The sequence below is a fragment of the Lygodium microphyllum genome, chromosome 19, assembly GCF_053477565.2.
Source record: "Lygodium microphyllum isolate KBCC chromosome 19, Lygodium_microphyllum_v1.1.10, whole genome shotgun sequence".
Classification (NCBI taxonomy): Eukaryota; Viridiplantae; Streptophyta; class Polypodiopsida; order Schizaeales; family Lygodiaceae; genus Lygodium; species Lygodium microphyllum.
The window spans coordinates 109,999,763-110,012,739 of NC_141153.1; the positions used below are offsets into that span (position 1 = coordinate 109,999,763).

The window sequence follows — 12,977 nt, forward strand, 5'->3', positions numbered from 1 at the left end:
ACACTTATTCTGTATTTTTTAGAGGGTTTTTAGTAAGCTAAACACCGACCGAGTATGCCATTAGACTATGTTTATCAGACTTGAATGGATATGCTTGCTATATATGACTCCAAAAGAAAGCTCCTCAAGAGAAAATATCACTTCACACAATGGGATTACTTGGATTTTATAAGCAAAATATGTTAACTTCTTGTTGTTAAGTGTAGGCTAATGATTGACTACTTTAAAGACACCATTTGACATAAGCCTGAAAGGAGATTGAGCTACAATCAGTAGATGTAATGTTCTTGTGAGGTATACAGGACATGTTACGCTTACAAAGGTAGCACAAAGAGTGCTCAAGATCAGGCCATGTATTGTGATGATCAGAGGACAACTCCACAAAGTAGCACAAAGAAGGCCTGTAGCATTGTAAGAACTCATTAAGGGGATATTGATACTATGGTAATCTGTTAGCAACCAAGGAAGCCTAACAATTGGATTCATTTCCCAGGATTAAGATTCACCTTCTTTTCACATCAATCATCTAAAGGTATATCTCCACCCCCTAGGTTTAGAAAGGCCTACTGAAACCAACCTTCCTCCTCAGATAGGGTGGTAAATAACTTGATTAAGCATTATTTACAGCAATTAACAAATTCACAAAACTAAAATGCACATTTTACCATAGAATCTTGGATGCATAATTTACCATATAATCTTGAACATTGGATACCCTATTGACCCCAAAACGGGCACTCCTTTTGGTATTTATTTAACTTAATTGAAGAAGAAGTTGATATACAATGGAATTCTTCCAATCTCTTTCACTATTCCAACTCCCTTTGCTGTCCAAAATGACTAACAAGTCTTCAATTTGATTTGCCTCTTGATTCGTGCAATCAATTGGCCTTCGAAAACTTGCTTTAATGGTGATGAAAAATACCTCAAATTCATTGATTTGCTAGTTCCTTCACCTAATTTTGATTGAAAACAGCTTTAACCCTATTGAATCGAAGTCTTGGAGCTTCCAATTTTTGGCACACTTCCCAAGGTTGTTGCTAAACCCTAGTTTTTGTTGCAGATTAGAGTTTACAGCAGAGAAATCTAAAATTTCTCAACCTCTGGTAATCTCAATGTTGTAAACTTTAGACCAGGGTTGTAGAAAGACTAGGAGATGTGAAAGAATGCTAAGGAGAGAAAAAATTCAGACTTTCTTTGCGAAGAACTGAAGAAAATATGTCATTTATTGTTGCTGCCCCTTCTCAACAGCTTGTAGATGCAAAGAACTAAAGAAAATCTGTCATTTATTGTTGCTGCCCTATCTCAACAACTTATAGATACTGTCATTTACTGTTGATTGATCTTCTCCTACCCCTAGCTGCCTCAGAATGTCCTCCAATGGTTGCAAATCAGACCAATAGTATCTCATCTCTCTCTCTTGCAAGCTGAATACACTAAAAATGTCTCTCCCTAACTTCTAAAGATATTTTTTAATCTTGCATGGGCATTTTTGATAAATGGCAACCTTCCCAAATGGTTTTTTCAGTATTATCCATAATTAAATATTATTTTTTAATCTTTAAATATTAAAAATTAATCTAATAATTATTTCGGTGCCTTGAAAAATAATCTAGCTGGCTAATAATTAGATTGGGTAGGCAACTTCTATTCTTGAGTGTCTTTACATCATCTTTGACCATCACATCAGCGTTAAGTACCATTAAACGCAACTTCTCTAGTGTCACCAACAACTGACACTTATGGCCAAATGAATAACCTAGGCCAACAACTGGCACCAAACACCACCAAGTACTGGTGCGGCATAACTTATAGCAACTTTTGCCTTTGACATCGCTTGATTTCCTCGAGTCTTGTGCTCATAAATTTACTCTAATCCCAATTACATCTCACATGTGCAACATTTACTTAAACCATGTGATTAAAAATTAATCCACATATTAAGTGAGGTTTCAAAAATACGTGACCTCATGACACCTACCCCTATGATATGGCATCTACTTAGGCTAGAAATTGGGCAAATACTATTAATGGGCACTATCCAAAGTTGAAAAGTTCAAATCAGAAGGTTAGGGGTTTGTTGCAACTTGCAAGAAATGACTCCACACCCTTGGACTCTTGCCATAGAATAGATCGGCACAAGCTAAGGAGTGCCAGTTGGTGGTATCGGACACTAGTTCTTGAGGCTTGGAAACTGAGACCTGGTCATCGTTGCTGGCCCAATGCTTGAGGGTGAGCTAGAATGGCTCTACAGTTGGGACATAACTCAAATGTAAATTCCTCTATGGCTTGAGCTTTGTATTTGAATATTGGCATGGCATGATGGGCAATAGAGTCAGCATTATTGCAGCTTCTTTGCATCACCACCTGCACCACCAAGGTATTCTTCATGCTTGGGTGCAATTATGGGCATATTAGAGGCTGATATCCACCCTTTTACTGGGCTTGGACTAAGAAATTCTGTCAATTACCTGGGCACATGAAAGTTCTCTAACTGGTATGCATTGCTCTTGTTGATGATAAATCAGTCTCAGCAGTGGCACCAAGTATCTCCAGAGAGAAAGCTAGGTGGATTGGTTCCTAAATGTCTATCTCATAGGTGTCCCATCTCTTTGATAACTGTAATATATGAACTCGTTACTGAAGTGACTGAAAAGGTGTTAAACATTTTGACCTACATCCTGAATAGAATGGAATTTCCTTGGACAGAAAATAAAAGTAGATATATAATACTTATATAGGCCTAGAGTATGCTGGAGTAACAACCAGCGGCAACCACATGTATTCTCTTGCAGACTCATATGGCCAAGGCCTTTTAAAATGCTTAATATTTCCTACTAGCTATCGTGGTAGCAGGATGCAATCTTGGAAGCAAATAGTTAAATCATGGTAGCACAAAAAAGTTGCAATCTGGGCAAAGGTTTCTCTCCACCTTGGATACAAGGCAAGTCCATAACACAGCATGCCCCCTCAGTGATCTTCTTTCTGCTAATGCTGCTCACCCAATATTTTTCTAAATGGATAGGAACTTATGGGACGCCTACAAACATTAGACCTAGTGTGAAGTGATAACAATGAGAGGAGCGATTGGATGCACTTCCATACAGGCTAAGAATGGAAGAGGTTAATTCATATTTTTATTATTGATTGATCAAACACTTACTTGGGCAGAAGTTAATTTATATTTATATTGCTGATTGATCCACACTTCTATTACTTTTTTTAAGTCTATTTGAGATTGTACATTGTCTTGTTGAAGGCCAGAGACTACAGCTTTACTCTTCATGGCATATACGTTAATAGTTCAACTTGTCTACTTTGTTAATCGACGTGAGTGCTGTGTCTGTGTGAGAAAGACAGTTGCTTATGTGACTGTTTACAGGTTCACCAGTAGCTGTTTTTTAATCAGAAATAAAGTGGGGTGAAACCCTTGAGATACCTTGCTCATTGAGGGTCGTGAAATCGGTGATTGTCGAACACACATTTCTGCTGTAATCATCATACAATGCATTTGGTGATAGTCATAAGAACCACGCAGTTCTGGATCAGCAAGCTCTTGCAAATTCCTTGAATCCAGGTGTGGCCTAGCCTGTGCTGGGCAAAAAGACCAGTTGAGTGGACACATCAGAAGAAACACTCTCAACTTTAATTGCCAACATTGATGCATGCATACCCATAGAACAAGACTTTGTTGAATATCATTTATAGGCCGCCGTCCAGAAATTAGTTCCAATAGAAGTACACCAAAAGAATACACATCTGTCTTTTCATCTACAATACCATGCATGTAATATTCTGGAGCAAGGTACCTGTACAAACTCCAACATGAGAAGTATACATTTTTGACAAGTCTAGCAAAAAGACCTGTGCATTTTAAGATATGAAAATGTTTAAAGAAAGACCTATACCATCGAGTTGGATGAAAGAGGTAACAGACCACACCAAGGAATTTAAAACAGTACAGAAGAAGTCGTTACACAACTTGCTAACAAAACAAAGCAGATACATTTGAAAGCACAAAGACAGCTTCTGTTTTATTGGATGGCTAAAACATTCATGAATAGATCGGGCAGGAGTGAAGTGGCTTAGAGCTTTTGGGCGGCAACAAGATACAAAGATTGCATGTAAAATAGTTGAAAACTAGATCAACATCAGTATCAAAGAATCATGAATTGGCATTATCAAGAGTATGTTGAGGGACCAGACTTCTAGCTCCTTAAGAAGTTGAATTCAAACAAGGATACTGTTTCACCTAGATGCCATCATAGTTGCCTGGAGTTTTGGAAACAGTGAAACAAAAATGTGTTTCAGAGTCACGAAACAGAGTTTCAGCCTGAGGCCAAAACGGTGAAATGGGGAAATGGGGAAATGGATATTATGTCTAATCCTAGGAATATTTTAATATTAGATATATATGCAGGGGTAATACCATTTGTAACTTGCATCTTTACACAAAAATACTTGCATTCCACAACGATATAGAGTATACATGTAACATTAGAAGAGATTTGATGGGTATGAATGATTCTACCAAAGTTTGTAAAATCACAAACCATGAGTTTCAGAAACTTTGAAGATTAGGATTTAGAACTCAATATAAAAGGCTGCAATATGCCATGAGTGATGATATCAACAGTGAATAATGATGTCAACAGTGAACAATCATAGAGTCATATTTTCATTTGTGTCATATAGACTCAAAAAGAAGAGTACTTATTAAACAATGACACAAAAAATAAATACATGCAACATCATTCGAATGCTAAATGATCCATTAACATAATCAATAAGTCTACAAAGTATAGTGTAGAATATATTGCCAAAATGATGATAATATTGATTCTCAAATCTATCTAGTATGAATCATGATCTATCATCTATGATCTAAAGAGTCACTCCGCATCATCCAAATTTGAGGGAAACAAATGAAATCTGAGGGAAAACAACTTTAAATAGTGTGGTTAGAAAAGGAAAAAGCTTAGGCAGTGTAAGGATGAGAGGTTTAGGGTTTAAATCTGTAGACAGCAATGACCTGTAAGGAGGGAAGCGAACAGCATCAGCAAATAAGGAGAGAGAGCAGCAACAAAAGAGGTGGAGAGTAGAGGAAAACAGGTGCAAACTGCACACAAGAAGGCAGAATGTCCAAAATGACCTGAAACTAGGGTTTTCCTTTGCGTGTCCTGAAACGCCTGTCCCAAAACATGTTTCGGACAGAAACATTTCAAGCTGTTTCTATTTCTGTTTCGAGCAACTATAGATGCTATGGAACCATGGTGGTATCATCAGTTTTAGCAATAAGGACAAGATTTGGAGACAATGTTGAGTGATGTCTATTAGCATGTATGATGTGACCATCATGAGTGTCATATCACCAAGAACAGGTTGAGTTCCTTGACAACATTACCATATTCTCTTGGATCCACAACTTCCGCACTTAGACCTACATTTCCAAGCTCAAATTCCTCTACTACAAAACCAACCTTTCAATATGATGGTGAGTGACGTCCATTAGCATGTCACCATTGAGTGTCATATCACCAAGAACAATTTGAGTTCCTAAACGACATTACCATATTCTCTTAGATCCGCAACTTTCATCCACCTTCTCAAATTACCATCCCAATCCCTTCATTTCAAGAACAGGTCCCCAAAGATGAAACTCGGTTCAAGGATCCCTTCATTCCTTCAAGTTCCTCAAGGGGCATTCAGTGCTCCCAAGCCCAAGTGTTGTTCTATTGCAATGATGATACTTAGGGTTGTTCCTGCCTCATGTATAGGTATTGCACTGAATGCTTTTTGCTCCATTATAAGCTCAGAACATCACTTGCATCCAACAAACTTTATTTTATGAAGGGAGGTTTAGCAATATGTTTCAATAGGAATAGGACAAGGGATGGCCATGAATAGCCAGTCCCTATGTGACTATATAGTCATGCAAAAGAGGTATGCAGACAAGAAACTGTACCAGGGGACCCAAAAAATGGAAATTCCATATGACTATACATTATGCCCGCTCCATCATTACTTCAAAATCTTCAAAGCAACTGGAAGTTATCGACAAGAAGAAGAAGTCACATTTAGATACCTCAAGATCAAGAAAGGCTCAAACTTGAAGAACGAAGCTGTCAAAAAGAACAAGAGTATATGAGACATGCAATCTCTCTTTGGAGAATGAATTCTTCCCCACTTAGTATTTGCTGAGAGAGCAATATGAAGCTTATTGTGATCATCTGTATGGATTACATTTGGATTGTAATCATCTACTTGGAAAATATGGTTATCATTTTCTTATTATCTTTTTTCTTAAAACGAGTAGACTTCTTCACTATCTCCTCTAATAGTGGATTTTCCCACTGTACAATCAACAGTTGGTTTATCAACAAAGAAAAGTTCTCATTTCAGCTCAGATGAAGGGCATCATGGAAGAAGCAATGACTTCCTTGTTAAGTTAAGGAGACTAAACTATTGCACATGGTTAGTAAAGGCCAAGCGTTTGCTTAGTAAGAAAGCATGGCGTATGTTTTCAATGGCAAGGGCAATTGCCAATAATACGGGTGGAACCATACCCCAATCATATTTCTATACCCATATGCCTTGGTTGTATGGAAACATATAGAAAAAACTATGGTGCATGTGCATTGATTACTGTGCCTTGATCACAATTATCATCAAGAACCATCTTCCTATTCCAAGGATTGATGATATCCTTGATAGATTGGAAGGATCTGCAATATACAGTCAAATAGATTTGAAGAGTCAGTATCATTAGATATGCATTTGAAAAGGAAATGTGCACAAGACAGCTTTCAAGACAACCTTTGGCATGAACGAGTTTCTAGTGATGTGGCTTGGGCTTAGCAATGCTCTAGTAATATTCAATTGGATGATAGGCTTCTAGCACCAAAACAACAAGTGGCTTCATCTTCTTGCCTTTTTGGTCTCGCTGCCTCCACTTCATAATTGAATAAGTTGTCAGCAGCCCTTTACAGCTATGCCTTAGAATTGCTTCCCTTCCATCCATACTGCTTGTCTGCTGCAAAGTTAAAATTCTTAAAACAATTGGTAGGCTTGGAAGATTTCCTTTCAGTCTCTAGCATGTAGCAATTCATCAGCCACATTAGCATTCTTGATGAGCTGAAATATGTTGTGCACTTTGGTCTTTGTATAATAGGCAAAAACTTGCTTAGGCAGCCTGTAATTCTATCTGCTCTTCCACGGTAGCCTCCCTACAAGGACTAGTAGGCAGCAAAGCCTCCCAAAACTTCTTGTTGTACTCCAAACTACTGCCATCAACTAATTATAAGTAGTCTTCACTTCCACCTCAAAGGTGCTAGTGAGCCACATGCTACAAAACTCCTGTTTGAAGGATGCCTAACCTTTTGCCTTTTTTGTGAACCAAAAGATTTGTCCACCATTGTTGCACATTCCTTTTGAGAAAAGAAGATTCCTTGCACAACTTGGACCACTCAATATAATTTCCACCTCAATAAGTTATATCAAACTATTGGATGAAAGAGTAGTTTTCAACTTGGTCCATATTCCACTGAAGTCTCTGATTGTCCTCCTCCTTTGTGATCTTTTCCCTTTTCTTTAAGACTGAGGTTGTCATTGACAAGTGGCTGCAAGAATCTGTGAGATTGGGCAATGGAAAGAAGAAAGTGGACACGGAGAGAAGGAGGAGACAAAGAGAGAACATAGGAGAGAGAAGGAACAATGTGACTACGATGGCTAAAGGTACAAGGCTGCAACAGTCAACCCCAACACACAGCCATGCGTCAATGTGGGAACCAAACAGTAGCAAGGGGATGAGAGAATGAGGAGGGCTGGTTGATCACGAAGGATCAATGATGAATAATGAGAGTGGGAGGCTAGGCCACCTATATCTAGGCAAAAAGAAATGCACTAATGTGCCCTCCATCTAAAGTGTCTAAAACACACAAAATCACATACAAATACAATGTCAAAGCTCCTAATGTCCTTGTCTGATGCAAACTACGGCTCACACGTAGGGGATGACCACACAAGACACACGCTTCTAACAAGATCTACATTGACTTGCACTACCAATGCTTGACCAACATTCCTAACCAGTGGTGCTAAATGTACGTTACCAGATATTGGTACAAACATACTTTGTGGATGGGGTTGCATCTTAACCTAAAAACCTGACAAAGTGTCCACATTCCCATACATAATATTAGGTGGATTAGTTTTCATACTCACAAACACATTCCCACGCAAGTGTAACGGTACACCACCACTAGGGCATTGGCTAGACTGAAGTTTGGCTACCATAGCTTGAAGCACAAAATCTCTTCAAAATCACCAAGATGCAAAATGGTGGTGGTTGTTCTTGCTATACTTGCTGAAAATTATTACCCTAGCCATTAACTTCAGCACTAAAAGCAAAGCCAAAGTGCTCAACTGGAAGACTTTGTTCCTGTGGCATCACTTTGCTAACGAACTATAGCCTTAAGTCCAATAGACTGTCTCCCAACCACATTAGGATCCTTGATCTGTGTACCTTCTTGACTCCCCTTTGCACTCTATGAAGAATCCAACAATACAATGAACTAGGATTCTGCATAAGCTGAGCAAAAGTGCACTAGAGACCTGAGTAATATTACAATTATCGTGTTCCTCTGTTGTTCTAGTGTGAATGCTCCCTTATCCATGGGCACTTTCTACCTTCTGGTTGGAGACGAGTTTTTTCCCCATGTGAGCATCCAGTTACGGGTGCTTGACTGCTTGCCAATGCTTGGTGTCAAAATTGAGAATGCCCAAACTGAATATCTCCCCATGCATTGCACAGTACAAAGGATAGTCAACAACCTGCTGATTGAGAGAAGTATCAAAGGGATCTCCTGCATTCTCAAGTGTGAACCTATGGCCTACCTTAATTGGGGTAGAGATAGGCTTGCAGTCTTACATCTGAAAATGCTCAAGGATCTGCCCTATTTATTTAAACTGTCTCAAAACAATGCCACCCTCAATTGCAGTGAATTGTATGAAAACATAGTAGTGCAAATGTCCAAGATCCATAACATCAAATAAACGCTATCATTCACCCTTCAAGGCTGCAACATGTGTCTCAAGGGGCCCAATCAATATCACATCATCCAAATAAAGAATGAGAATCAAGAGATCATCACCATTCTTGCGAATATAGGCATGCTTTGAATGTGTGAGTACTGAATCCAATAGCAATAAAATAAGTATGTACCTTTTTGTACCATGCCCTGGGTGGTTGTTTCAAACCAAAGAAGGCCTTATGCAACCAACACACCTTGCTCTTTGAGTCTTTCTAAATAAAGCTAGGAGGCTGTGTGACATAAACCTCCTCACGTAAATCACTATTCAAAAATGCAATCTTCACATCCAAATAATGCACACGCCAATCAAAGTGAGTAGCCAATGCAATGATACTGCAAATGGTCATCACACATGAAGTAGGGGCAAAGGTCTCATCATAGTCAATCCCATGTCGTTGGGAATACCCTTCGATAACAAGCCTTGCCTTATAGCGATCAATGTTACCATTAGATTTGCGTTTAATCTTATAAACCCACTTTGTGCCTATAGCATGCTTGCTAGGAGGCAAGTCACACAACTCCCATGTGCCAATACTATCAAAATAATCCAATTCTAACTGCGTAGCATCCATCCAATGCTCATCCCCTAAAGCATCCTCAATAGAAATAGGTTTCTCGTTGCATACAATGGCTACAAGCGGCTGCACAACCAAGTTATTCTATGCATGGCGAGTGGCTGCTCTAGTTCTACAAGGAAGTGAAATGAGTGGTTTGCTGTCCCGCAATGTATCCAACATCCTGTTAGAGACTAGTCATCCCCTAGACTAGCATTCTCAAGCTACAATTGGTGCAGACAGTTCTCTCGAGTGGAATTAAGCATTTTTCCATCAGCTATTGGGCATTTTCAGCAGTCACTATGTACGGGCACTATTGAGAAACCACTTCTTTAGTTTCCGCACTTTATTTAGGGTTTCACACTAACAACCCCAAAAGAGCGCTGGTGTCCACATTTTGGTCATTTTTTCAATGATGCCCACATAGTGGTGTGCCACCCTAGACAGCTTATGCCTAAAAATAGGCAGTCACTTCATTCTTTCTACACCACCTCAGTCATTCTTCACCCCTCTTCCTCCGTCACTCCCAAGCTCTTCCCCTTTCACTTCATTGCTGCCCATACCCCTACTAGAGAACATTGTAGTTCATGGTCAACCTTCCACTTCTCATTTAGGCACCATGTCCCATCACTCAAATCCTATGTTTGAAGGCTCCACCCTACTGGCGTCATCATCAAACTGTTAGTAATAGCACTCCTACCTTGGCGTCAATCCTCAATAGTTGGCGACCTCTTCCACTTCCTTCAAGCTTCACCAAATTTGCATTTGGCAGCCTAGAGAACTCGTCCACACTTGGCGTCACCTTCCCCAGCCTGGCATCAACATCTTCTTGCCTGGTGTCACTCCACATCTAGCATCAATTTTTGCAACACCAAGTACCTGCGCTTTTTGGTTGACAAGCCTTCACAGGCTGCATTTACCCTCCTAGTGGCTGTCCCTTCATCTGGCATCATCATCCACCCCCTAGTGTCAGCATTTGGACTACTCTCCCTATGTTTGACAACTCTGACACACTCTCGAATTTGCATTTTGTTGCCCAGGCCACTTCCCAACATCTGAGGACTACAATTCCCCCCCCCCCCCCCCGACAACTGGTGATCATCTTCTTCATCCCTAACTGCATCAAAAGACCATGGTTCGCTCCCTCAATAGTTGTCCACATTTCACTGATTACTTCAATAGTCCATTGCCCAGAGGGCTGCATTTCACTCCCTTCATTGTGCAGATTTCTCACAAGTGCTGCCACCTGATTCAGACAGGACAGTGCAGTTATCTTTTGAGCTTTGGCTCCATTAGATCAGCTTTTCTTCTCGTAGCATGATTCAATGCATCATCACTGTGTTTTTTTTTTGTGTTCCTAAGTTTCTCTTATCTCTCACTACTTGTCGTACATGCACTGTGTTTCTCTCCGAAAATCCTATTGTCTCTCTGGTCTCTGTATTTTCTTGACATACTATTAGAGCCAAAGATGCTCAATGAGCCATGAAGATCCTCAGCATCAGAGAAGGCAAAGACTGGTTATGAATCCGGCATCATCTATTGATTTTCCCTTTCATTTCCACTACATCAAACAAGAAATAGAGATACCCTTCTCTTCCTCTCCCACCCACCCTTCCTTTTACAAGTTGATACTCCTATGCTATGACTTCTCCATAGGCTCTCCATAGGCAGATGGCTAGAACACTAGGTACTCTTCTAGCATCACCACAACCCCCACCGATGCTTGCCAACATGGATCTTTGCTCCCTACACCCCCAAAGTATATACGTCTATCCCCAAGCACTCGTTGTGCCACCTCTCCCTCCTGGCCATAGAGTTTATTCTGCACCGGCTTTCAAATTTTTATACTCAAGGCAATAAGACACATCTAATGCCCACTAAGCCCTTTCGAGCCATAGGAGGATCAATTGGTGCTAGGGCCTCCTTGCCACCTCGACAACCCACAGTTCTACAGTCGGCCCCCCTGAGAGACAGTGATTCTTGGATACCATCCCCTTGGCAATCCTCTCCTTCACGAGACAATGGCTCTTCAACACCTATTACTTCAGCTCCGCAGTCCACTGCATTGAGAGATAGTGATTGTTGCCTACTCTTGGCTCAACATGAGCCTCACGTTCCCCCACCCTCGACTACTAAGGTTCGAGAGGCCACCTCTGGGAGTTCTTCGACATCTTCGATACCCTAGATACCTTCTTCAGCACGATTGGTGGCACTTTCTTCGTCATCAAATGATTCAGAGTTCATGATCCAGGAGTTTTTAGATTCCCTATCTCTCATAGAGGGGGATTCAGAGAGGGATGTACTCTCTTTGGCCTTAGTGTAAAGAAATGCCCTAACACAAAAACATAAACAGAAACCGTACGACAAAGCACAGACTGATAAAAGAACATAGTTAGGGTTAGAGTAACTCTGAGACAATGAACACAGTGAATGAATGAAGTGATATAACTACTAAATATACGATGCTCATGCAACAAACACGCTATGCAGTGAATGAATACTGTACCTCGAACTCCTATATCTCAAGGATCAAGGCAATGGTAATGAGCTGGAGAATGTGTCGTACTCTGAACAGATCTCGAATCGCAACAAGATAGCCTCCGGATGTCGAACACTAGCAAATGCAGCAGTAAGAAGATGGATCTGATGCAGACAGCAATGAGGAGAGAGAAATACTAAAAGCGCAGGCAGCAGGTGAGAGAAAGACTAAAAACGCAAGCAAGATAGCTTGCAGGAGAGAGAAAGACTAAAAACGCAAGCAGTCCTGCCTGTAGGAGAGAGAGAGACAAAACGTTGGCAGGACAGCCTACAAGAGAGGGAAAACTGGCAGTCGACAAGCACGACAGCTGGGCGATAGCCTCAGCAAGCAAACTCAGGGCTGTGATAATGTGGCAAGCTGTATGGCAACAGGTCTGCGCAGGAACAGCAGTTGCCTGACTGGAATCAGCTCCACACTGTGTGAAGAGGGCTGAAAATCAGGCGCCAACTAATGGAGGCAGTGATGGAAAGCTTCGGTTGAGATGTCCTCCGCGAACAGGATATGAACAGTAAGCTGAAACACCTGAAATCTGCAAAAACAAGATTATGAACTGAATGGAGAGCAGCATACGTATTTATAGAAAGTTTGGACCCTCCCAAGTGGGTTTATGCTTATGGGATGTGAGAGTGGAGGTCAGGATCGAAGCTCAGCACAGAAAACAGTAGACAGTAGAGAGTGAAGCACGACACCCCATGCAATAGACTGAAAGAGTGTAAATTGAAAGTACAAGGTACAATCCTTAAACCTTAGGGTTGTAGGGGGGTGTTCACACCCGAACACGGTAATTGCCCG

General features: G+C 40.6%; 1 protein-coding gene across 3 annotated transcripts in view; it reads right to left on the bottom strand.

Moving 5' to 3' along the window:
• The window catches only part of LOC148020264 (putative receptor-like serine/threonine-protein kinase At5g57670), a 69,070-nt gene that overhangs the window by 13,872 nt on the left and 42,221 nt on the right, over positions 1–12,977 (bottom strand). For 2 of the 3 annotated variants that reach the window (XM_087700599.1, XM_087700597.1), the window contains 2 exons: positions 3,674–3,809; positions 3,440–3,589 (listed from right to left, as the gene is read on the bottom strand). In XM_087700599.1, the coding sequence (XP_087556725.1) occupies positions 3,440–3,589; positions 3,674–3,809 (286 nt within the window). Of the gene's footprint in view, positions 1–3,439; positions 3,595–3,673; positions 3,810–12,977 lie in introns of all 3 variants that reach the window. The other variant, XR_015694943.1, reaches the window with a different exon arrangement.